At 44.4% G+C, this 27,440-nt stretch overlaps 1 protein-coding gene across 1 annotated transcript; it reads left to right on the plus strand.

Annotated features, from left to right (window-relative positions):
* Positions 1-172: 172 nt before the first annotated feature.
* Positions 173-22,592, plus strand: LOC308155976 (uncharacterized protein; the record flags this gene model as incomplete). Its single annotated transcript, XM_080529340.1, has 13 exons — positions 173-177; positions 1,621-1,792; positions 8,957-9,137; positions 9,646-9,712; positions 14,769-15,117; positions 18,390-18,487; positions 19,197-19,245; positions 19,837-19,879; positions 20,207-20,249; positions 20,561-20,662; positions 22,141-22,219; positions 22,333-22,390; positions 22,555-22,592. 13 exons carry the CDS (start codon positions 173-175, stop codon positions 22,590-22,592), a joined length of 1,284 nt encoding a protein of 427 aa, XP_080385466.1.
* Positions 22,593-27,440: the final 4,848 nt, after the last annotated feature.

Raw genomic sequence — 27,440 nt, forward strand, 5'->3', positions numbered from 1 at the left:
AGACGGATGTGGGGAGCAGGAGGAAGAGCTAGAGAGAGAGCTTGAGCTTCAACAAAGAGAAAGCGAGGAGAGGAGGAGGAGGAGGAGGAGGAGGAAGCAATTCAAAGTGAGGGGAAGAAACCTATGGAGGCATTGTGTTTTTAAGGAGTAGGAGTTGACAAGTAGAGGGAACATGGGGTGAGTATAGGGGCAGAGCCATACGTTTGGCGTGAGGAACAAATGTTTGCACTGCCTTATACAGACATCTGAGAACACAACACGGCCTCCTGCTTTTAACCCTTCCATAGCCTAACTGACTGATCTCTTGTCGTTTTCTTTTCCAGATTGCCTTTAGATTCTCTCAAAGAATTGTATCGTCGTTGAGTTAACCTGTCGATAAAGAGTCTTGCATAAGTTCTGCTGGTGTGGTGATTTGTGTTGGAGCAGTGCACTGCTATCAGATAACAGAGTAGATGGCTAGAAAAGCTTTTTGTTGAGTTGAATACACGTCTCTGGTGTTGAGAGGCACTTCAGTTCATTGTGTCAATTTCCTGTTGCAGGACTTTTCTTTGCCTCACTGTTTCTACCTTCTCTCCGTCCGACCTTCTGTTGGCATCTAAAGATGACTAGGGTTGGACTTGATAGGTTCTTGGATGGGAGAATACCATTGAAGAATTCCAGGGAATATTAATGTTGCAGTTAGAAGTAGCGTTGGTAGAGCAAATAGGTGGAATTTTCTCCTCTGTTCCAAGGTTATGTCCCGTCTGGTGGCTGAGAACTCACACAGAGGACTTGTCTTTGTAGCATGTCACTTAAAGGGAGAGTTCACTGTTTTATTCCTTATAGTCAGATGGTTCCTGACCCTGAAAGTAGTCTATGGGCCAGGGGCAACTGTAAACCGTGGTTCAGTCTTGTTTAAGTAGCCACTACTAGCTTCAGCATAGCCAATGCTAACCAAAAAACATGTGCGTGCGTGTGTGCGTGTGTGCGTGTGTGTGTGCGTGCGTGCGTGCGTGCGTGCGTGCGTGCGTGCGTGCATGCGTGCACTTTTCCATATTAGGCAGTCATGACTCCTGAGAGCAGGAAGTGGTGATGGGCCAGGTGCCCTCAGGCAGGAAGTTGAGATTGTATCACGACTCGCTGATACACAGCAGAGGAAGCAGGTAGTGAATGTCTCACGCCTCTTCATGGTGCAACACACACACACATACACACACCTCTTACCCAGTGTTGCCTAGAGACTGTTTGTCTCAAAATGAAGTCTCTCTTACTTCTTTGCTGTGATTGTTCTTATAGATCTTGTGTTTGATTTGAGCTGGTCTTGTATATGATCTACTATATCTTCACTACTAGGTTTCTTCAGAGTGAAAAAATGCAGAAGTGACCTCTGTTGACAGTAAAAAATGCCTTTTAACACATGTCGCTTATCAGGTCTGAAGTTCCTTGTCTTCTACTGCCTGCAGGAAAGGGCTGTGGTATATTTGTATTTACTTCCCTGTTTGAGAACTGAAATAACAAATCTCTCTCTCTCTCTCTCTCTCTCTCTCTCTCTCTCTCTCTCTCTCTCTCTCTCTCTCTCTCTCTCTCTCTCTCTCTCTCTCTCTCTCTCTCTCTCTCTCTCTCTCTCTCTCTCTCTCTCAGTGAGTCGAGCATCTGCCAGGCCCGGGCCACAGTCATGCTGTATGATGACGCTAACAAGCGCTGGATGCCGGCGGGGGCTGGGGGCCAGGCCTTCAGCAGGGTCCAGATCTACCACAACCCTGTGGCCAACACCTTCAGAGTGGTGGGCCGCAAGATGCAGGCTGACCAGCAGGTAAGGTCACACACACACACACACACACACACACACACACACACACACACAGTCCTCTGTTGCATGGCACTGTGTGTGTGTCATCAACAAATCACTCTAAGTTGAATTGAGTCCTCCTTAATGCAAGGATAATAGATCCAAACTCCTCAGTCCCTGCAGGTGACTTACATACTCATAACATGATAGTTACCACTATTCTTCACATGAGAGATGGTGCGGATTTGCTATAAACGTAATGCTTAAAACCGCGTTAAAAATTGCGTAAAACCGAATAAAATTTTCCAGCCACCTTCTTTGCTGTATCACTTGAATTCATTGTTGCAAACACAAGTATTGATATGAGAGATTATTTTCCATGAAGGGATTATTTTTGGCCACTTGGTTATAGACCAATTTTGTAGTGACTGAGATGATGTTGTCCCATCGACTGTGCTTTTCCCTCTCCACCATTCAACTTTGTAGATTTTTGTAAGTCTCCCCCCAGGCCTCAGGGACGCATTCCTGAGCAGTTTTGTTCCTCTCCATTTGCTCAGTTTGTAATGACAACCTGATCCTCACAGTGTGTAACTGATTCCTATGCAAATCAGAGACCCTATAAAAACATAGATATTAATTCCTTAATGAGTGGACAGGGTAGGGATGCCCCGATACCGATCACCGATAATCTATGAGCAATATCTGCCGATATACTACCGATACCGATCAAATAATAGCCTAATACTAATAGGCTAATAAATAAACTAAAATGAGAAAAGACATTTAACATTTAGAACATCCGATAAAGCGAGGCCTAGGCCTAAATGTTTTAAGAGCCTTTTAAAAAAATCTCCACAAACCTTTTGCTAGGCTGGCCGAGTTGTGTCTAGCATATGTTAGGGTAGAATGCTTGAAGTGGCCCACGATGCGTCTCCCTGTAGCTATGATATCACTTATGGCACTTTTCCACTACGTTGCAGACCTGGTGCTGACCTGGTGCTGACCCAGGTCAGCCCGCTTCGGTCCCCTTTTCCATTCGTCGGTCCAGGTCGCTTCTGTCCCAGGTCCCAGGTCCCACATCCGAGCACTGCGTGTGACGTGTGACGCTGCACACCGTTGATTGGTCAATGGACAATCGTCATCCCATGTCCCATCCCATATTATTTCTTCACAACCGCCATCTTGAAAATACCACATTCACTAGGAAAATGTCACTACATTTTCTGTAATAGCTTATTAATAAAGATTCGGAAAATTATGCTGACCATCGTATTAACTTAGTTTAATGTCATTTCAATGAATCATATAACTTTTATTTACAACAAGCACAACACAAAAATCGCTATTATGCACCGTGTTTGTCCGTGAATAACACCGGCTGTGGAGGTGGTAAAAAAACACAATACTCCTTTGCTAACTTCACCATCTGTCTACGGTCATTTTGAGCCCTTAACCACCGCGCTGAATTCCCTGGCTTCTCCTCTTTCTGGACACGTTTGAATTGTTATCCTAACCCCCGGTAAACCGAAGTTATTAACCCGCAAACGGCACCGTGTTTGTCTGTGAATAACACCGGTTGGGTCATGAGTCAAAATCCGGTAGATTCGCGTCTTGTCGGCGTTTCCCGATGATGATACTACAGTTCATAAAGCAGACAAGTGAAGGCAGTGGTTTTAAGGGTTCAAAAACATGACTTTATTATGTGTACATAGCTTCCTCTCTCTCTTTCTCTCCAAAAAAATCACTGCTGTTGCTGTGTACACCCGGAAGCTTTTTGCCAGGCTGCGTGTGACGCGTAACTCCGCCTACTATCCTCTACTCCTCCTACTAGTCCGGGTCGGTTTGTGTATAATGGAAACCAGAACAGATCAAAAGTGACCCGACCTGACCCCGAAGTGATGCGTACTGCGCTAAAGCGGGACCCAGATGGAAAAGTGCCATTATGCTGCGCTGTGACAGCACTACATCGTGGACAGCCAGCTGAAGCGTGTGGGCCATACATCCCAGACTTGGTAATCCTGCGTCTTGCAATGATTTGAGAATGTTTCAGGCATTATCTCTGAGTATGACATGCACACACGTGGGTCTCTATTGTGTTTTTAGTTAGCAGGCCTTTCTCTGCCTTTTTCTTCTCATTCTCCGCGGTCAGCTTTTCAAACCCACCATGCTCCGCTCGGTGATGTAACTTCAAGTGCCTTATTAAATTGGTTGTGTTGAAGGATTTTTACCACGAGGTATTTTATCCTTATACAGATTGTAGATGGCATTGATCGGTTGTCGTGATCGGCGACTAGAAAGCGTTATCGGATTTCCCTGATCTTATATTTCTTATTTTATTTTATTACACCTTTATTTAACCCGGTGAATATTCATTGATTCATTTAAAATCTATTTTCCAAGAGAGACCTGGCCAAGAGAGCAGCATATAAAAAACAGATACATTTAAGTTTCAGACATGCATACAGTATAAAACATTGAACATAAGGCAGTATCAGGAATGCATAGGTGGCTGCGTTAAGTACAGAGACACTCTCTAGTGCTTTCCCATTCAAGGTCCTTCAAGATTCCACTAAAGGCATCGTACGAGATCAGTTCTTCCAGGTTTAAATCTTTCTGGAGGGTGTTCCAAGCAGAGGGGGCAGCGTATATATATATTTTTTTTACTGAATATCGTCCGATTCCGATTGCTGGCCGATCGATCGTGGCATCCCTAGTGATTTGTTGATTACATTTTTGCATTTTAACTTCATTTATTAACTTCATTAATTTCAATAAAAACTTGCTAGCCAACTGTAGCAAGCAAGAAGCTACAGTGGGGAGAACAAGTATTTGATACACTGCTGATTTTGCAGGTTTTCCCACTTAGAAAGAATGTAGAGGTCTGTAATTTTTATCATAGGTACACTTCAACTGTGAGAGACGGAATCTAAAACAAAAATCCAGAAAATCACATTGTATGACTTTTAAATAATTAATTTGCATTTTATTGTATGAAATAAGTATTTGATCACCTACCAACCAGTAATAATTCCGGCTCTCACAGACCTGTTAGTTTTTCTTTAAGAAGCCCTCCTATTCTCCACTCATTACCTGTATTAACTGCACCTGTTTGAACTCGTTACCTTTATAAAAGACACCTCTCCACACAATCAATCAGACCCCAACCTCTCCACAATGGGCAAGACCAAAGAGCTTTCTAAGGACATCAGGGACAAAATTGTAGACCTGCACAAGGCTGGGATGGGCTACAGGACAATAGGGAAGCAGCTTGGTGAGAAGGCAACAACTGTTGGCGCAATTATTAGAAAATTGAAGAAATTTAAGATGACGGTCAATCTCCCTCGGTCTGGGGCTCCATGCAAGATCTCACCTCATCAATGATCATAAGAAAGGTGAGGGATCAGCCCAGAACTACACGGCAGGACCTGGTCAATGACCTGAAGAGAGCTGGGACCACAGTCTCAAAGAAAACTATCAGTAACACACTACGCCGTCAGGGATTAAAATCCTGTAGCGCACGCAAGGTCCCCCTGCTCAAGCCAGCGCATGTCCAGGCCCGTCTGAGGTTTGCCAATGATCATCTGGATGATCCAGAGGAGGAATGGGAGAAGGTCATGTGGTCTGATGAGACCAAAATAGAGCTTTTTGGCATAAACTCCACTCGCCGTGTTTGGAGGAAGAAGAAGGATGAGTACAACCCCAAGAACGCCATCCCAACCGTGAAGCATGGAGGTGGAAACATCATTCTTTGGGGATGCTTTTCTGCAAAGGGGACAGGACGAATGCACCGTATTGAGGGGAGGATGGATGGGGCCAAGTATCGCGAGATCTTGGCCAATAACCTCCTTCCCTCAGTAAGAGCATTGAAGATGGGTCGTGGCTGGGTCTTCCAGCATGACAACGACCCGAAACACACAGCCAGGGCAACTAAGGAGTGGCTCCGTAAGAAGCATCTCAAGGTCCTGGAGTGGCCTAGCCAGTCTCCAGACCTGAACCCAATAGAAAATCTTTGGAGGGAGCTGAAAGTCCGTGTTGCCCAGCGACAGCCCCGAAACCTGAAGGATCTGGAGAAGATCTGTATGGAGGAGTGGGCCCAAATCCCTGCTGCAGTGTGTGCAAACCTGGTCAAGAACTACAGGAAACGTCTGATCTCTGTAATTGCAAACAAAGGTTTCTTTACCAAATATTAAGTTCTGTTTTTCTGATGTATCAAATACTTATTTCATGCAATAAAATGTAAATTAATTACTTTAAAATCATACAATTTGATTTTCTGGATTTTTTTTTTAGATTCTGTCTCTCACAGTTTAAATGTACCTATGATAAAAATTACAGACCTCTACATTCTTTCTAAGTGGGAAAACGTGCAAAATCAGCAGTGTATCAAATACTTGTTCTCCCCACTGGCTAGGTGCTGAACATGTTAGAACATGTTAGCTTGTAATCAGTAAAATTCACAAAAGTCATTTTATCCCAGCGAGTAGAAATTAACTTTGAGTATGCAAAACTCAACTGCGAGAGGCAGAGACAAATGTGCGTGTGAAAGTTATCTGCACGCGTGACACTTATCTACGTGTGCGCGACATAAACCTGTCGCCATATTTATGGGCGATTCAGCCTTTTGGCACTTTATTTTGTATGAATGATGGCAGGCACACATGGACAAGTTGCAGTCAGTCAGTATGTATGTTAAAGACACTGAGCTAAGAAACACAAGAGTAAGAAAGATGTCCTTTGTTTCATTGTTCACAAACAGCGACAACAAAGTGAATGAATATAAAACATAATTCCTGCTTTTTGTCTTTATAGTGGTATTTTTTCTTCAATTAAAACGGATATATGTATCGTTGATGTATTGTCTTACAATCTATCCATTATCACAGAATCGCTGTACCGTGATGCCATCGATATCAGGGCAAAATATCTTAAGGCTATTGTATTGTGAGTTACCCTACGATTCCCATCCCACAGTGTGCTAACTGTAGCTAATAGTGCTAAGCTAACAAGTATAACAATAACAGCTGTTTAAACGAGCAATACAAATTGTCTGTGTACAATAATGTTTATTGAAAGTAATAGTCAATACTTTCTCTTCAGAGGCACTAGCATTCAGTTTCTTAAATAGGCCTACTCACTGTAGCATTCATTTGGGTGAGATGTTACTTTGCAAACAATTTACAGGCAAGCGGTTTACATTCACTTTTTAGCAGACATTACTTTGTAACTGTTCTTTATGTGGGTGTCTGCTAATTAAGTCTGCAATTCCTTATGGATGGCTCAGCCATCCTGATTTGTGTTTACCAATGGAGGTTCTGTAACGGAATCGTATCCTGACTTCTGTCTAATGGCTGTAGTTCTTCTAATATATACATATATATATATATAGGTAATGTGATTAATTTGCGTAAAAAAAAGCATTAAGGTTTCCAGATTAATTGCGAGCATTAATGCGTTAACATTGAGAACGCTTATTTTCCCCACTTTTCTTTTCTTTCTTTTTTATCAATAATTTATAAAAATTTAAAAAAGAGTAGACCTGTTTTGCAAAAGTCTACACACCGTGGTTGTGGCTATCCTTAAATGACTTCAAATGCTGAAATGTTTTTAATAAGATACTCAATAAGTTTAATTGAGTCCAAATGACTGCTAGGATTTAGGATTTAGGATTAATAACTGTGATTTTGTAATGAATGTCTTTGTAGGGTCCCTGTTCTGAATAGGAATCAATTAAACACTGTTGATCCTGACAAACTCACCAGTCCCCTTCCATGATACAGCTCCCAGTATTGCTAAAATGGGACACTGTGAAACGGTGATGCGTGTGCTTGATTTGCATTTAATGTTTAACCAAAAAAACACATTCCAGACACTCTTTCTGCTGTATCACTTAATTGCAACAATTAATAGTTGCAAACACAATTATGGATTTGAAATAGTTTTCATAAAGGGATTCCTTCAGGCCACTCAGTTATACTGTAGAGTAGACCAATGAGTGAGTAGGTTATTCCCTCTTGACTGTGCTTTTCCCTCAGCCATTCTCCCCAGGCCTCAGGTACCATCTCCCCTACTATTTCTCCCACTCATCTCTCCCACTATTTCTTGGCCATCCTTCAATTAAATGAAATGAATTTAAATCACTTAATATAAGCAATGTGAACACGCTGTGCATGCAAAGAGAAAAATCCCCCAAACAAAAACAATAAAAAAATACTTGATCTCTGTCTTATCACAAAGGAACAATGCAATGTCCATGAAGGTGATTTTGAATTACAGTATGAATGCCTCCTAGTGGAATTGACCAAGTATTGCAGTCTCCTTTAAATGATGGACGCTTGCTTTAGATGAGCATGGATTGCAAAGAAAATTGACACATAATATAGGTATCCTCTGAACTGTTAACACTCTGCACACATAAGAGCTCTTTTATACATAAACTCACATATTTCACATATGTATACAGTTCTGTGAAAAAGTATTTGCCCCCTTCCCAAATTGTTTAAATGTTTCAGATCAAACCAATTTTAATATTACACAAAGATAACCTGAGTAAATAGAAAAAATGCAGTTTTTAAGCGATCATTCCATTTATTGAAGTCAAAGAGTTATTCAAGTTATATCACCCATGTGAAAAAGTATATTTATAGATAATGTCTCTCACTGTGATTCGCTGGAGTCCCAAAGCCTTAGAAATGGCTTTGTAACCCTTTCCAGACTGATAGATGTCAATGACTTTGTTCTGTTCTTCAATTTCGGATTTGGATCGAGGCATCATGTGCTGCTTTTGTAGCCTAAAAATATATTTTAGGCTACTTCACTTGGTCAGACAGGTTCTATTTAACTGATTTCTAGATTTAACAGGTCTGGCAGTACCGGTAATCAGGCTTGTGAAATTTAACTCAACCAAGTGTTTAATTGGTTGGTTGTTATTGGCAATTACTTTTTCACATAGGGCCAGGTGGGGTTGGATAGCATTTTTCCCTTAATACATGAAATCATCATTTTAAAAACTGAATTTTCTATTTACTCGGGTTATCTTTGTGTAATATTAAAATTGCTTTGATGAACTCAAACATTTAAGTGTGACAAACATGCAAAAACAGATGAAATTGGGAAGGGGGAAAATACTTTTTCACAGCACTGTATCCTGTGTGTTACCCAGTGTGTTCCTCTTTCTGCCTGTCATTCTAGGTTGTTATCAACTGTCCTATCATCAAAGGTCTGAAATACAATCAGGCCACGCCCAACTTCCACCAGTGGCGGGACGCCAGGCAGGTGTGGGGGCTGAACTTCGGCAGCAAGGAGGACGCTGCCCTCTTTGCCAACGGAATGAATCATGCTCTGGAGGTGCTGAGTGCAGTAGCAGACTCAGGTAAACAACAACACACTACAACACAACTGCAAAACATTTTAGTCCATTAGCAAAAAACAAAAACATTTTTTTAAAGAAGGTCTACAGACACTCCGCAATCACAATGCTGAATGACTTGCCAGCTTTCTTAGACCTCAAACATTGAAGCTCACTACATTTTGTGATTTTTACATTTTTGGCATTTAGCAGACGCCATATTCCAAAGCGACTTACAATCAATACATTTGGCTAAGGAAGTGAATCATCAATTCACCAGTTCTAGCAGGAGGTGTAATCTAGCGTAGGCCACTGGCAGTCGTCGTGAAATTTATTTTTTTATTTTTTTATATAGACACTGAAGAGACAGTACAAGGGGGGCGTCTTAGGAGGCATAGTATAGGGGAAACGCAGGTGTCGTAGTGCTAGGGGGTGGTAATGTGTCTGGAGGAGCAGTTGTAAGGTGTAACCTGAAGAGATGGGTCTTCAGTCTCCGACTCCGATTTTGTTCATTTTGTGCTTCTCTCCTCAGGCTACTCCTCTCTTCCCCGGCCCATCCAAAATGGCCCCTCCCCAGAGGAGCTGGAGCAGCAGAGAAGGTAACAGTTATGGGGTCTATGTGTAGTTGTTCTACCTTCTGAAATGATGGCTAGGACTGGTGATATCAAGCAAAGGTTCTTAGCAGATGCTTTTATCCAAAGTGACCTACAGTAATTCCATTTGTCTCAAGTAAGTGAATCCACTGTATCGTCAGTCAGTCAATTAAAACCTTTATAAGAACGAGTCCCGTCACCAGTCACAGTGCAAGAGAAAGGAAGAAAAAAAGGTTTTAGGTTATACTGTATATACACTACCGTTCAAAAGGGTAACTTAGAAATGTCCTTATTTTTTAAAGAAAAGCACAGTTTTTTTCAATGAAGATAACATTAAATTAATCAGAAATACACTCTATACATTGTTAATGTGAAAAATGACTATTCTAGCTGCAAACATCTGGTTTTTAATGGAATATCTACATAGGTGTGTAGAGGCCCATTTCCAGCAACCGTCACTCCAGTGTTCTAATGGTACATTGTGTTTGCTAATCGCGTTAAAAAGCTAATGGATGATTAGAAAACCCTTGAAAACCCTTGTGCAATTACGTTAGCACAGCTGAAAACGGTTTTGCTGGTTAGAGAAGCTATACAAATGGCCTTCCTTTGAGCTAGTTGAGTATCTGGAGCATCACATTTGTGGATTCGATTATACTCTCAAAATGGCCAGAAAAAGAGAACTTTCATATGAAACTCGACAGTCTATTCTTGTTCTTAGAAATGAAGACTATTCCATGTGAGAAATTGCCAAGAAACTGAACATTTCCTACAACGGTGTGTACTAGTCACTTCAGAGAACAGCACAAACAGGCTCTAACCAGAGTAGAAAGAGAAGTGGGAGGCCCCGGTGCACAACTGAGCAAGAAAACAAGTACATTTGAGTCTCTAGTTTGAGAAATAGACGCCTCACAGGTCCTGAACTGGCAGCTTCATTAAATGGTACCCGCAAAACGCCAGTGTCAACGTCTACAGTGAAGAGGCGACTCCGGGATGCTGGCCTTCTAGGCAGAGTGGCAAAGAAAAAGCCATATCTGAGACTGGCCAATAAAAGGAAAAGATTAATATGGGCAAAAGAACACAGAGTTTGAGGTGTTTTGATCACACAGAAGAACATTTGTGAGACGCAGAACAAGTGAAAAGATGCTGGAAGAGTGACTGACGCCATCTGTCAAGCATGGTGGAGGTAATGTGATGGTCTGGGGCTGCTTTGGTGCTGGTAATGTGGGAGATTTGTACATGGTAAAAGGGATTTTGAATAAGGAAGGCTATCACTAAATTTTGCAACGCCATGCCATACCCTGTGGACAGCGCTTGATTGGAGCCAATTTCCTCCTACAACAGGACAATGACCCAAAGCACACCTCCAAATTATGCAAGAACTATTTAGGGAAGAAGCAGGCAGCTGGTATTCTGTCTGTAATGGAGTGGCCAGCGGAGTCACCAGATCTCAACCCCATTGAGCTGTTGTGGGAGCAGCTTGACCGTATGGTACGCAAGAAGTGCCCATCAAGCCAATCCAACTTGTGGAAGGTGCTTCAGGAAGCATGGGGTGAAATTTCTTCAGATTACCTCAACAAATTAACCACTAGAATGCCAAAGGTCTGCAATGCTGTAATTGCTGCAAAGGGAGCATTCTTTGACGAAAGCAAAGTTTGAAGGACAAAATTATTATTTCAAATAAAAATCATTATTTCTATCCATGTCAATGTCTAGACTATATTTTCTATTCATTTTGCAACTCATTTGATAAATAAAAGTGTGAGTTTTCATGGAAAACACGAAATTGTCTGGGTGACCCCAAACCTTTGAACGGTAGTGTATATACCGTATTTTCCGGACTATTAAGTCGCTCCGGAGTATAAGTCGCATCAGTCAAAAAATGCATCACGAAGAGGAAAAAAACATATATAAGTCGCACTGGACTATAAGTCGCATTTATTTAGAAATGTATTTCACAAAATCCAAGACCAAGAACAGACATTTAATCTGGAAAGGCAAGTTATTCAACTACACAATAGAACACGGAACAACAGGCTGAATAGGTGTCCGGTATGTTAACGTAACACATTAAGGGCCCTATTATGCACTTCTTAACTTGCCGTCTTAAGTCTTAATTAAGACGCACCGCCAGGTTAAGACCTACCGCCACCCTTATTATGCGCTTCATACGCGCTACTGCTATTATGCAGGTGTCGCTAGGCGCCCACACATAAGACGTAAGACTCCCGTGCATATATTACTCATTGTGGGAGTGTTCATATGTTAATGAAGTGCGCTAGGCGCCCCTGCTATTATGCGATCTGACTTTGCGCCTAGCGCTAAGAAGTGGTTTGAAAAGTTCTTAGGTGCTAGACTTCATGCACGTTTTGAAACACGAGTGCGCCTCTGCGGTTTGCGCATGCGCGCCGACCGACTTCTTAAGAAGTGGGTCAGCGCGCATGCGCAAACCGCGGAGGCGCGCTCGTGTTTCAAAACGTGCATGAAGTCTAGCGCCTATGAACTGCATAATAGCATAGCGCTTATGACTTAACGCAGCCGGTTCTTAAAGGGAATGGCACCTGGCACGCTGATTGGGTTGATTGAGAAGACGCCCAAAACACACCCATGACTAATTTCTGGGCTTAGCGCCGGGTCTTAGGCGCCCACTACCGCACGCATAATAGCAAAGTGGCCTTGACCACGCCTCCACGTCTTAAGTTTAGATCTATCGCCTCGTCTTATTGCTTAAGACTTATGAAGTGCATAATAGGGCCCTAACAGTTATTCAGCTACACAATAGCATAAAGAACATACCTGGGAGGCTGAATAGGCTAAATTAACATAACAAACTAGCGAGTACAACAAGGAAGTTACCAGTAAACAAGTTCACCAAGCTCCGGTTAATGTTTCAGTTAGATTTCTTCAGTGGTACAGGAGCAGCATATAGTTGTCACAAGCCCAGAGCGGCCCAGAGCGCCCTCTCGTGGCTGTAGACGATAATGTTTACTCCTTGGTTCATGTCAGTCAGTACAGTATGAAATTATATATATTTTGATATATAAGTCGCACCTGACTATAAGTCGCAGGACCAGCCAAACGATGAAAAAAAGTGCGACTTATAGTCCGGAAAATAAGGTAAAAAAAATGTGGGTTCAGGTAATGTTAGAATAAGGTGTTTTGGGGTCTGGAGAGGTCTGAAAAGGAGGAGTAGCCCAATGGCGCTTCTCCATTGACCAGACCGGGACGGTACAGGACGGCACGCATTTGTATCTTACCCGTACCGTATCTTCAGAAACGCTTCTCCATTGTACACAACAATTATACACAATGGGGTGCTGCAGCTGAAGAGTATCAAATAGAGTGCAAAAAAGCAGCATTTGCACACTCAAATCTGTGCAAAAAACGATGTTTATTGCGAGCTTTCGGTCTCAAGGCTCTCGGACCATTGTAAACAACAGTTGTATGACGCGTCACTTATCAATCAAACCAATCAACGGTCTGTAGCGTCACATCGTAGCACGGATAGTACCTTTCGCTCCGAACCTCTAACTAGACTACCGCTAACCAACTCTAACCGTGAGTAACCAGACGGTTCCATACTGTTCCTACAGCTATTAAGTCTTCCCAAGGTATAGTTGAGCCTTGGGAAGATTTCCTGAATTCGGATTAGCGTGGAATGTGGCTGCGTCATCAGCACCAGTATGGTGTCGCAGTGCCCACACCCGCCTCATCAACTCGCCTATAAACGAAGCCTCGCCTGCCGGGCCGTGGAGCTTAATAACCATCTGCTCCATGATAGGCTCACTATAACAGCGGAGCCCTCCCGGCGTCTCAAGTCGAGACACCCATTTGTGCCTGCCGCACAGGATCTCAGGCAGCAATGCAGAGATCTTAACATCAGTGCGGCAGGATGGGCGGATTATATGTGGCGCATGGAGTGGGAGGCAAACACCTCCAAACTCCGCGACCACATCCCAGTCGCCGGCCCTGAGCCCCTCGGGATGGACTTGCCAAGGCTATCCTGGGTGAGGCTCAATCGTCTCCGGACCGGCGTCGGCCGTTTCCGCTCATCAATGCACAGATGGGGCTTGGCCCCAAATGCGTCGTGCTAGTGTGGCGCAGAGGACCAAACCGCAGACCATGTTATCCTGGATTGCCCGGTGTACCACCCACCCAACGGGATGCATGGTCTGTCGGTATTAGATGACGAGACGATGACGTGGCTTCTGGAGGGGTGTCCAGAAATATAGCCCGGGTGAGCCCCTCAACCAGGTCTCGGGGTGGTAAAAGGGTAGCCCCGAGCCTGGTGGAGTGGAGAGGAAAACAACAACCCATACGCCGAAGAAGATCAGCACTGCTGCTGACACCCAACACAGCGCTGTGACACATCCTTACCTGCTGACACGTCCTTACCTGCTGACACGTCCTTACCTGCTGACACGTCCTGACCTGCTGACACATCCTGACCTGCTGACACGTCCTGACCTGCTGACACGTCCTGACCTGCTGACACGTCCTGACCTGCTGACACATCCGTACCTGCTGACACATCCTTACCTGCTGACACGTCCTTACCTGCTGACACATCCTTACCTGCTGACACATCCTTACCTGCTGACACATCCTTACCTGCTGACACGTCCTGACCTGCTGACACGTCCTTACCTGCTGACACATCCTGACCTGCTGGCACATCCTGACCTGCTGACACGTCCTGACCTGCTGGCACGTCCTGACCTGCTGGCACGTCCTGACCTGCTGACACGTCCTGACCTGCTGAAACGTCCTGACCTGCTGACACGTCCTCACCTGCTGACACGTCCTTACCTGCTGACACGTCCTTACCTGCTGACACATCCTGACCTGCTGACACACCCTGACCTGCTGACACATCCTGACCTGCTGACACATCCTGACCTGCTGACACATGGATAATCACGTGTCTCACACAAGCATGATGTATCATTTGATTTTGAGTTTGTGTGTGCGTGTGTGTGTCCTTCTGTGTGTAAGAGATGATGAATCAAAACTGAACCACAGAGTAACCTCCTCCTCTGCTGGCTTCCTGCCCATCTCCCTCCAGACTAGAGCAGCAGAGACAGGAGCAGGAGGAGAGGGAGCGCCTGGAGAGAGAGAGACAAGCAGCTGCCCCCCCGCCTGCCCCTGCCCCCCCTCCACCTGCTGCTCCCGGAGGCCCTCCACCTCCTCCATGCCCACCTCCACCCCCTGGCCCTCCACCCTCTGGCCCTCCACCCCCTGGCCCCCCACCCCCACCTGGCCCCCCACCTGGCCCTGGGAACGGGGCCCCCCCTGCACCACCCCCGCCCAGTGGAGGTGGTGGGGGTGGAGGAGAAGGAGGAGGAGGAGGACTTGGAGGGCCGGGGGGGCTTGCTGCCGCCCTATCTGGGGCCAAACTACGCAAAGTGGCCAAGGTGAGATCCTTTAGAGAATCAGTCCATATATTCTGTTGAGGCATGTTATACAATGTGCATGTATGTTTGTATATCTCCAAGCTCTCATGTTTCGATCAAATATTACAATCCTTAAATGCTCAACTGCAGTCCTTTTTAGCTGAAATTATGATCTGATCTGAATTTGCATCAGTCTTACTTTAGACTCCTTTTAATGCCACACAACACTCACTGATGGACCTTGAACTACGAGTTCTTTCCAGGGGAAAAAAAGATCTTGAAGGATACCTCAGAGTTCAATATTAAACTCTACTTTAACCTCATAGTAATTGTTTGATTTCAAATCCAAACTATTGGAGTATAGAGCTAAAAGAAGCCAAAATGCTTCCTCTTTCCAATTATGGAGGGCACAGTAAATATCTCAGTATTTGTATAACACACAGTGGCGGACTCAGGCTGTTTGAAGGGCAGGGGCGGAAAAAAAAGGGCACATACTGCACTGACCCTATCAGTGAGCAAAAAGCTATGATGCGTCATGTATGGTGAACTAGTCCTCATCCTTGATTAATATTAACATTATGTAGTCTAGGCCAGGGGAGGATTTAGGATTGTAGGAGATCCGGGGCTTAGCCCAGACGGGTAATGAAATGGGAGGGGAAAAAAAACGCTTTTTTTTGCTGCGACACCACAAACTTCAACTTACCACCACCTTATAGCGGACAAAAGGCACTGGAGAACACTTCATACCAGGGCTCAACATTCAGGCTTTATATATAAATTATACATCATTATCAAATCAATAGTAGTCAAATTAGTTATTTGCACTAACATCACCAGCCACTTGCACCGGTACACCTTGCTATCACCGGGTTGGACCCCCTCTTTTGCCTTCAGAACTGCCTTAATTCTTCGTGGCATAGATTCAACAAGGTGCTGGAAACATTCCTCCAAGATTTTGGTCCATATTGACATTCTAGCATCACACAATTGCTGCAGATTTGTGCCAAGAAAATATCCCCCACATCATTACACCACCAACACCATTTTCACCCCAGAGAACTGCCGCTCACTGGATATTTTTGTCTTTTTCAGACCATTCTCTGTAAATACTAGAGATGGTTGTGCAAGAAAATCACAGTAAATCACGTAATGTTTTCAACTATGGGGGCACATGGTCAAGTTTAGACCATTGGAAGGGCAGCCAATAGGGCACATCCTCTCATTTGTCACTCAAAAGGCACTTTAGTCTGATGTTTTTCAACGGTGGGGGCACCAGGGGGGGGCGGTCGTCCCCCCTGCCCCCCTTCTGAGTCCGCCAGTGATAACACATATAGATGTAATTTCAAAGAAATGTAAAATTAGATTAGGTTCTATAGACAGGGGTGCACATAACTGGTGCGCCAGTGCGCATGCGTCGCCAAAATGCATGCTGCGCGGCAGATCAGCGGCATGAACGCGCTCTTGCGCACCAACAGCTGGAACCGCTGGGAGAGGAATTTACTTCCTCAAAATCCAACTGCTGACTGCTGACTGCTGCATCACTGCAAGCCCCACTAAGTAACTATTTGCCATCCCCTCAGCCGAAGGCCCGACGAGTAATCCATCACAACAGTCGACCGACGACGACCACGGCGACTCCCCTCACGAAAACATTCGGAAAGTATCGTTACTCGTACTTTCATTCCGTGTATCGCGTATCGCACGGTTATCTCGCCGACACGTGAAAATTCTGTCCCGAACGACTCGTCGCTAAAAGAAAAAACAACACCAAGGGACTTCACGTTTCTTTTCTCTGAAGCTTTCAAACGTTCAGACGTTTGTTTTACAGCTTCATTATCGCACCTCGACCCCTGACCCAGGGAATATGGTTGGGAATTCTATTAGAAGAAAAAAAAAAGACTGTTGCACAATCAAAATAATGAGCTATTTAAAGTGATAGCCTACATTACAACATCCTCTACCATGGTTGAAATTGAGGACAGTATTAACAGCAGTCAAGAGAGCAGTGATGATGATGATTAAGCTTGTAGCATAAGTAAATGCTTAGGCTGTAACTTTTTGTTGAAAAGTTGATTTCAGTGTTTACAGAACAGAGCAGTGCTTAAAGAGATGTCAGTTGATTTCATTGTGTTTAAAGGACAGACATTCAGTTAGTGCTTAAAGAGATGTCAGTTGATTTCATTGTGTTTAAAGAACAGACATTCAGTTAGTGCTTAAAGAGATGTCAGTTGATTTCATTGTGTTTAAAGGAGTCTGACAGACTTTCATGCTTAAAGAGCAGTCATTTGATTTTGCATTTGTTTCTTTTGTTTTGCACACAATCATTTGTTCGTTCATCTTTATTTATGAATAAATGTCGTTTTGCTAATATAAGTTATCCATGTATCCCTTTTTTATCCATCCTGTGGGACGGGTCGTGACTCGCGAGCTCGGGGAGCACCAAGCAGCATCCCTAGGTGCTCCTCTGAGCACTGGCCCCAAAAAGTTATGTGCACCCCTGTCTATAGAAATTCTTCTATAGAAACAAGGTCTTTTTCACATTTGAAAACAGGAGAAAACTCGTTCGGTCAACTATATAGTATACAGTGCTGCTTAAAAGTATGTGAACCCCAATTATAATTTGTTTAGTTTTTACCATGAAATCTTTATTTAATCAGAACCAGTCTTTTTTATCTGACATAACAGGTTTATATTGACCAATTCCATATGTTGGTTTAGAGGGAATCATGCGTGTAGTAGGAAAACTAAATTATAAAGAAATGAGTGCCGGTGCAAAAATAAGTGAACCCCAAGTTGCCTTGGTGGCAGTACACAAAGGTGTACACCAAGCTGGACATCAAGCTGTACACCAAGCTGTATTGCCTCCATGCCACGCCGCATTAATGCAGTAATTCATGCAAAAGGATCCCCGACAAAGTACTGAGTGCATGAATGAAGATACTTTTCAGAAGGTCGACATTTCTGTATTATAAATCCTTTTTTTGATTGGTCTTATGTAATACTCTAATGTAATATTTTAAGATACAGAATTTTTTATTTCCATGAGCTGTAAGCTATAATCCTCAACATTAAAAAAAAAAGGCTTGAAATATTTCTCTTTGTGTAATGAATCTAGAATAAAATTTGTCCACAATATTCAACATTTTTTAGATGCTTGTGTGTGTGTATGTGTATATATATAATATACAGTATAGGCTACTCAATGAGTCTTCTCTGAGAAGACTACTTCTCAGAGCCTGTATCACATAACCCTTATCTACAAGCCCTTCTCCTCCCGGTCCCGTCCTCTGCAGGAGGAGGGGGGGGGCGTGGCACCCGCAGCAACGTCAGGAGGAGGAGGAGGAGGAGGAGGAGGCCTGATGGGAGAGATGAGCGCTATCCTCGCCCGCAGGTGAGTCACCCACTAGACACAGAATCCCACAACTCAACCCCTGGTTGAGCTAGAGAAATGCAGGGAGTTAGCTAGCGCTAGTTAGCTAGTGCTAGTTAGCTTGGCCCCTGGGTGAGCTAGAGAAACGCGGTCTTCGACGGGGGATGCAGTGGAGTGGCCCAGGTGCAGGGGTGTGGACCTGCTCCCTACTGGTTGTGAGGGGCAAGCACACTTCATTTCCACAGGAATTGTCCCAGTCTAGTTATTGTTGTTGTTCTTAATTTTGATGTTGTTGTTCTTAATTTTGATGTCTTTTAAATACATTTTGCTCATATATTGTTGTTTTTTTATTTCCCATGCTCCCAACCTCACCAAGTCAGTTTCCTGTATGTGCAAATATACTCGGCCAAATAAAAGAATTCAGATTCTGATCTGGTTTGGTAGACTATATACAGATAGTTAGTGCGTCTATATGCCTTTTCTGAACACGATCAAATCACAATCCCATAGGGGTGCTTAGTGTCTTTACCATCAATACACTATGTCATTATATAGTGTGTGTGTACATGTGTGCACTGCAGACACATATTTTATATATTGTTTGTGTTTCCTGTCTACTTGCCGTGGTTTCCTCTGTTTCTGGTGTTTGTGTGCGAGTGTGAGGGTGTGAGAGTTTGTGAGAGAGAGATTGTAGAGCTTAGCATTCTCTGTATTATGTCTTTGTATGCAGGAAGAAAATCTCAGATAAACCAGCTGCAAAGAAGGATGAGCCCATCAACGTAGGTCCCTGTCAATCATCTTTCTAGAAATGACAATCCTCTTCTCATACACCTATAATAACAGTTTTATGTCAGAACTGAGATCCTGTGGGCTGTCAAATCATTTTGAGCATGGTGTGACTTCAGTATTTAATATTGCCATGATGGAAATTTAAACACTAACTGTTTACCTCAAATGTTTTGTGTTGAGTGGATAGTTTTACTCTTTTGCTATGGTATCAATCAATTTCCAGATTTAGGCTCACAAGCTTATGCTCATAGAAATTGGGAGATGTGCCCTTTTTGACTAATGAGATCATTTCTGGGCATTCTTTCTGAGTATTTAGAGGAGCCACTTTGTCTTTCGCTTCCCCCAAGGCAAAACCCTCCATAATGTAACTTTGAAGGTTTCACCCATATATCTCCCATTTGACTTTGGTGTTTGACATACTTTGAGTTAATACACACCGTTCTTAAATTCTCTTATCTTGCCGGGCCTACAGCAATCTATTCAACCCCAGTTTCCCCAATAATCACAGCTGCATTATTAGATACTGGCACAGACACACTGTGGTCGGGATGTGTACTGATGCCACGTTGTTTGTCTCTCAGGATGACTCCGACTCCTCAGGTTCCAAGTCGTCAGGTCAAGGAGGTGAGGAGATCTTTTCTCAGCTGTCTCAAGTCTGTCTGGATGGAGTTCTAACTTGGAGATCCATGCATGTAAACTCATATCAGGCATTCCCATAAGTCAATGGGAAATGTGCGATGGGATCTGGAGTTAGGATATAACCCTCTGTTTGTCTGCCAGTCATCATTTAATGTGCGACTCACACTCCCATCAGTATCTCAGCTCCAATCACATTTTCTTTCTCTGTTCAGGATGATTTGAGCAGTAAATACTTGAACATCTTGTTGTTGTTATTATTATTATTATTATTATTATTAATAATAATTATTATTATTGTGCTCTATTCTACAGACACCTTAAGGAGACCATGGGAGAAATCAGCCACAATGCCCAGGTAAAGCCACCCATCCCATCTCCCCTTTCAATTCAAGTTTGTCTTTACAGTGCCTTCCACAAATACACTTGTCCCTACGTGCCCAACAGAAACCCAAAGCCACTTACAGTACAGTGAGTGCAGTGCGTAGGTTTGAGTACTATATATTATGGTCCCTGTGGGAATTGAACCCTCGACTTTAACGTTGCTGGCGCCGGGCCCTACCGTCTGAGCCACACAGGACCACCAGGATCCCTCTCTCCCTGCCACCTGGCTGGTGCTGGGGGTGTGACGGCGTGTGTTTTAGAGTTGTACGTACGTGTGTCAAACAGGAGCAACTCGTCCAGCATGGTCCAACTGGAGGCCAGCCCCAGCCCCACCGCCCCTGGCCCTCCTCCCACCCCCCCTGCTACATCCTCTGCCCCAGTCTCCAGGTACCCCCCTGCTCCTCCCCATCATCCCTCTATTCCCCCTCCTCCCCTTCATCCCTCTATCCCCCCTCCTCCCCTTCACTCTCTATCCCCTCAGGTACCCCCCCCCCCCCTCCTCCCCTTCATCCCTCTATCCCCCCAGGTACTCCCCCCTCCCCTTCATCCCTCTATCCCCCCAGTTACCCCCCCCTCCTCCCCTTCATCCCTCTGTACCCCCCCCTCCTCCCCTTCATCCCTCAGGTACCCCCCCTCCTCCCCTTCATCCCTCTATCCCCCCAGGTACCCCCCCCTCCTCCCCTTCATCCCTCTATCCCCTCAGGTACCCCCCCTCCCCTTCATCCCTCTATCCCCCCAGGTACCCCCCCCCTCCTCCCCATCATCCCTCTATCCCCCCAGGTACCACCCCCTCCTCCCCATCATCCCTCTATCCCCCTCCTCCGCTTCATCCCTCTATCCCCCCAGGTACCCCCCCCCCTCCTCCCCATCATCCCTCTATCCCCCCAGGTACCCCTCCCCATCATCCCTCTATCCCTCCTAGTACCCCTCTCCTCCCCTTCATCTCTCCAGGAATCCTCCCCCCTCCCCCCTCCTCCCCATCTATCCCAGGGTTCCATGTCTGTCTACAGCTAATCCAAAAGCTCCTCTTTAGTTGTTCTGCCCGTCTAGCTGTGCTGCCCTCCGCCCTGTGTGGGTTAAGCAACACAAATGTTGTGTATATACACTACTGTATATATCTCTGAGCCCTGAGGCTCCTCATCTTCTGGTCAGGTGATCTGAGTGCGTCAATGCCGCTGCTGCTCCTTTGTTTGCTACTTCTTTGTTGTGTTGCTATAGAGTCTTTATGAAAGGCATTTGAAGAGAGTTGTCGGTGCAGTGTGCTTTTTTCGCTGCAGTGGTCGTCAGTGTCTCTCTGAGCATAATAAAGGTTTGACTTTTGTTTTGACCATGCATTTCCTTCCTGGGCAGGAGTGTGCATGTGTGTGCGCGTGCGTGTGTGTGTTTGCGTGTGTGTGTTTGCGTATGTGTGTTTGCGTGCGTGCGTGCGTGTGTGCGTGCTGCTTGCACGCGGTGCCTGCTCATGGTCTGCTTATAATTTTAAATGCTTTATTATTATCACACACACACACACACACACACACACACACACACACACATACACGGGTGATCAGTGAAATGGTTTCAATTCCCAACTCTAAGTTGTGTTAAGTTTCCCTCTGTTCCGTGTCTATGTGACCGTAGTACAACAGTACAACAGCGGGGGGGCTATTCCGCAGCTTCCTCCGACGCCTCAACAGTTGCCACGGGGACAAGATGGCTGGACCCCCGGCTCCCATGGGGATCGGATCGGCAGCTGTTGCCATGGCAGCGTCCCGACCGCTTTGCCTGAGCTGCTATACTGTCGCTCTCCCCCTCTATCATATACAATGGCCTCTCCTCACTTCCACTTTCCTCTTGTCCCCCCCTCTCTCTCTCTCTCTCAGGATGAAAGCCGTTAACAGCACCACCGCCGACAACACAACAACAGGCAGTGAGGAAACAGAGATGGAGAGAATCAAACAGGTCAGAGCATGCTAATGTTATTGATTTTTTGCTTTTTGGAATTCATTCAGGATCATGTTCTCTGAAGATTTCTGGGGATTGATTGTTATGACGATGACTTTTTGTATGTTTAGGACATCCTTGAAGAAGTGCGGAAAGAACTCCATAAGATGAAAGAGGAAATTATCAGGGGTGAGTTGAATTCCTTGTCCCTTCAAAAACATATATTTATACTTGTTGCTTTGATTAACCTTTTGTATATAACAACTAGCATGACGCAGATAAGTCACCGCTGCGGTTCAGTGAATGAATAAGCAGTGTAATCTGGGGTGTAATTCCCTCCTTCTCTCTTTCAGCATTTATTCAGGAGCTGCAGAAGAGAAACCCAGTATAGTCTCTCTACCAACAGCTGCTGGCGCAGTGCCAGAGAATAGAGGGATGGGAGGGAGAGATGGAGGGATGGAGGGATGGCCCATACATTTCCTGCTCTGTTCTGCATTATCTCCTTCCCTCAACAGCCAATGTCTTATAACACAAATACACCCACACAAATACAAACGCACACACACTTCATCTCCCATAGGTTTAGGATTGTACCATTGGCACTCTGCCGAACATTTCTGTTGTTCGCGGTTTTCTCTTGCTTTTTTGTTGATGATTTGTCATGGTTTCAAGAGCTGTCTTGTTCCCCTCTCTCTCAGCCATCACTGCCTACTTTCACCCCCCCCCACACACACACACACACACATCCACAGTCAACTAGCACCATGTCTAACGTGTCCATCTCTGGGCATATCTGGCCTTACTCTTTTCACTAGTACAGAGAATTCAGGGAATGCCATCTACCATAACACTTGTGAAAAAAAACTGTTGTTTTTTAGTTAGTTGTCTAGTTTCCAAGTCTCACACCAACCAAACTGCTGCAGCTGAAGACTCAAGTTTATTTTTAAAATATTGTTGTAATGTACTGCTGCAGTGGTTGACCACAGGTAGGCGCTGTGGGTCAGGGAGATCAAGGCCAAGGAAACCTTCTCTGTCATCTGCATTGATGAATAACAGCGAGGGGGGGTGGATACTACAAATCCCAGTTTGCAACAATAAGGGATACTCCCGCTGGCTGGCGTCTGATTATGAAGGGTTGAATGGGTCACCTCTTCCCTCGCTTTCCATCACATCGACTGTTGTTTACGTCAGGGACTAGCAGAAGCATATCAGTGTGTGTTAGATAGGGTTGGCAGCACCGCGGTCCCGCAGACAGATCCTACACTGTGGATGTATGACGCAGTGTGCCATAGAAACAGAATGACTAGAAATCACATAACTTAAGCAATGGCTCAATTGCTGATCGGATGCATGGTGATGTTTTTAAAAATAGTAGCAGATTTTGTAAGCACTCCTGCTGCTTTTGTCCGTGACATTTCTTAGCTCCCTGTGTATCTTGTTGTCCATCAGGTCAGTATGGTGGCAGTAGGCCTTAGTGTTGAAATGGAGAACCAATACCTGCTCTGCCGTTGTATTTCTACTCTCCTACCACTGCCTACTTGTAATAAAAGGTAGAGACGGAGGGGGTAAAGAGAGGAGAGCAGCAGGGGTTGGGGATCATGCCTGGTATGATTCTGCTGCAGTGCAGGTAACTGCTGTGTATCACTGTGCACTCCAGGCATGCTGTTTGACTGTGTTTGTTGAAGATACTTACCCGCCATGTTAGCTGTCTCTGACCTCCTCTGAGACACCAATCTGCTGATGCAACTCTGCCTCACACCTACAAGCGCATATAGATTTTGTTTTTAAGTAAAAGATTTAAAAAGTGCATATGGTTTGTATTTCCATTGGAAAATAATGTGGAAATGGCAATGGAAGGTATTTTTTGATTTATTTTTTGGGGAATAAATTATAATTGTTATTTTGGATTTATTGAAGGTGATTTTTCTATTAGAGGGATGGATTTTTACACTGAAATGTTGTGTGAGAGAAAAAGTGCTGTAAAGACACTGGATTGGAGATGCCATTCTGGTCAAATACAGCTTGTTCTTGTATCAAACTGTGTGGTCTGTCTGTTTATTTAATGTCTGTATTTAAGGGTTTTGGAGGGACTGGTGTGTAACACATACTATAGTAGGCCACAGTGTAAGTCAGATTGACCTTATTGTGCACTATTTGTCAGAGGTGGGAGTAAGGCCCAATCCCGATTCCCTTTTCTACCCCTATGGCTCGTTTTCGAGTGTGACTCGATTTCGAGCCAAGCCTTCGAACAGAGCCACAAGCCGTCGGGGTTGAAATCTACCCCTATGAAATGAGACAATCCTTCAAGACTGTTACGTCATTAGTAGTATCGTAGAAAAGCATTGACGCTCGCGACTCATTCACAACTTCACTTTTACGCTATTAATCGATCAAACAAGTCATCAAATAAAAAAGAACAATGCTTCATTATCAGACCATGACAGAATAACGGCGCTCTAACCTGTATTAAACCTGTGCTCCTACCCTGCCAGTCTGCACTGATTTAGGACAACAGTGCAACAACTTTGCAGCTGAACTTTAGTAACATTTACGGCGTCATATCCTACCATCAATGGGAAACATGGAAAAATGCATGACTTACAGATTTAATTTTATGACGTTCCGAAGTGACAGGAATGCTGGAGAAACAGCCGCTGTCCACTGCATTAATTAACTACATGTCCTAATAATATTAGGTAATAATATTACCTAATAACAACTGCTCGGATTAGATTGCAGGTGCCGCTACATGGAAATAGGTCAAAATGCGCATCAAGTCAGCCGAACGTTTGATGGATAACTTTACATACTGTATGTGTACCATCATCCGCTGTCAAACGCCACAGGTAATAATTGATTTATGATTGTACATCTCTGAAATGCTCGACTGTCATGCAGCGTTGCGTTACTGTAACGTTAGACACAGCACCGACATAAAAGCGATTTTTGGGTTATGCTTGTTATAAATATAAGGTCTATAATGCATTGTAATGACATTAAACTAAGATAATAAGATGGTTATCATCATTTTTAAAATCTTTATTAATAAGTAATTACAGAGAAAGTAAAATGACATTTCCGCATTGAATAGAGCGACATAACATTTCTGTAGATGATTCGCAATGCATCCTGGAATCAAGGGGTAGCGTACCCCTATGGCTTCGAAGCTAGTCTGGTCCTGGAATCGCTCGAAATGAAGCCATAGTTAGGCCTCGAAATGAAGCCATGGCTCGATGAAATATGAATTGGGATAGCCCTACTCCTAAACGTGAACGCGCAAAACGAAGCCATAGGGTGAAAACGAAGCAGTAGGGGTGAATTGGGATTGGCCCTAAGTCATACATGTGCAAGTCACAAGCAAGTCTCATACCTTCAAGTCTCAAGCAAGTCCCAAGTTACTGTTCAAGCAAGTCAAGTCGAGTCCCTGCTATAAGCCAAGCAAGTCAAGTCAAGTCATTGCTCATGACAAGCAAGTCACAAGTCAAGTCATATGAAATTCTGATGCTCTACCCAAGTTTCTGCATTTAAACCAGTTAATTGACATTGGTCATGAAAAATTGTTTTATTTTCAACATTAACAAAACATTTTGACATTTTATTTTGACAATAACAAGCCCCCTAAATGAACAACAAGAATAGTGTATAACTGGCTTCCGGTTGAGACACGGACAAGATGGCAGCATAAAGAAGGCTCTCCCGTTCAATTACGTTCTTAAAGTCCCTCAAACTAAGAATTTCATTTTAAAACAAACTACCAAATAAATAGTGAAAGAGGGCAGAGATGACAACTAGGAAAAAGGACAAGAAGCAACTGCAGCAACAGTTTCCAAACGAAAAAAGTCGTAGCAACTCTCCTAATGCTAGCAATGATGACCACGAGGGCGAAAACACAGTAGACTTGGGTCTGATTCTGAGAGAACTGAGAGATTTCCGACGGGACAATAAGACCCAACTCGAGGATATAAAAGAAGAAATAACGAGTGCAAACGTTAGACTGGAGGAGGCAGAAGGGCGAATTGTGAATGCTGAGGAGAGAATTCAGAACACAGAAGATATCCTGACAGAAATGCTAAAGCTACAGGCCAGGACAGAAGAGAAGCTAACCGACCTAGAGGGCCGCTCCAGACGTGATAATATCCGAATCTACGGTATTCCGGAGGGGGCAGAAAAGGACTCCTCGTCGATGATCACATTCGTGGAAAAACTACTCCTAGAAAACCTCGCCATACCCAACACAGCGAGTCTACAAATTGAGAGAGCCCACCGTGCCCTCGGTCCACAGCCACCAGCGGAGGCACATCCAAGATCCATCTTGGTAAAGTTCCTCAGCTTCAGAACCAAAGAAACGACGCTCCGCGCGGCATGGCAAAAGAAAGGATTCACCTGGCAGGGGACGCGAGTCAATCTGGATAACGACTATGCTCCACGCATTCTCCAAAAGCGAAAATAATATGAATGAATGAATGAATGAATGAATGAATGAATGGTCTTTATTGTCATTGCTACAGTACAGGTACCAAACAACGAAATTTAGGAGGGGTGGCTCCCCTGGTGTTAGGAAAGTAAAGAAAAAACTTTTTAAAAAAACACAAGAAGGGAAGGAGCTGGTTTACATAAATAAAGGCTATGTACACTATCCACTATACTATACTGTACAGATAGACGACTAGGGTTGTCATATTGCACAATAGTGTTATTGCACATTTATTTAAAGTGTCGCAGTTTGCAGGCTTGAAATGTACATATTTGTGCCTCAGCACTACACCTGATTTTTTTCAGTCCAGCAGCTGCCATCAATCCGTCCAGACTGTCCAGGGCCCAGAACCTAGGTCTTTGCTGTGTTCAGGGCCTGGACGGCCCTGTGGTAGAAGCTGTTCTTCAGTCTGTTTGTCCTTGCGGCCATGGTCCTGAACCGCCTTTTCGAGGGCAGTCGGGTAAAGTGTTCGTACCCAGGGTGGGTTGGGTCCCTGGAGATCTTGGAGGCCTTCCTGAGACAGCGTGTGTTGTACAGCTCTTCCAGAGAGGGGAGGGGGGCGCCGGTGATCTTCTGGGCTGTTCTCACGACTCTCTGTAGCGCATTTCTCTCCGCGGTTGTGCAGCTGGAGAACCAGTTGCAGATGCCGTAGGTGAGGATGCTCTCCACTGCGCCGCGGTAGAAGGTCACCAGTATCTCCTGCTTGCTGTGTTCCTTCCTGAGGACTCTCAGGATGTATAGCCGCTGTTGTGCCTTCTTGATGGT

The sequence above is a fragment of the Nansenia antarctica genome (genome assembly GCF_963989245.1).
Source record: "Nansenia antarctica genome assembly, chromosome: 4".
NCBI lineage: Eukaryota > Metazoa > Chordata > Actinopteri > Argentiniformes > Microstomatidae > Nansenia > Nansenia antarctica.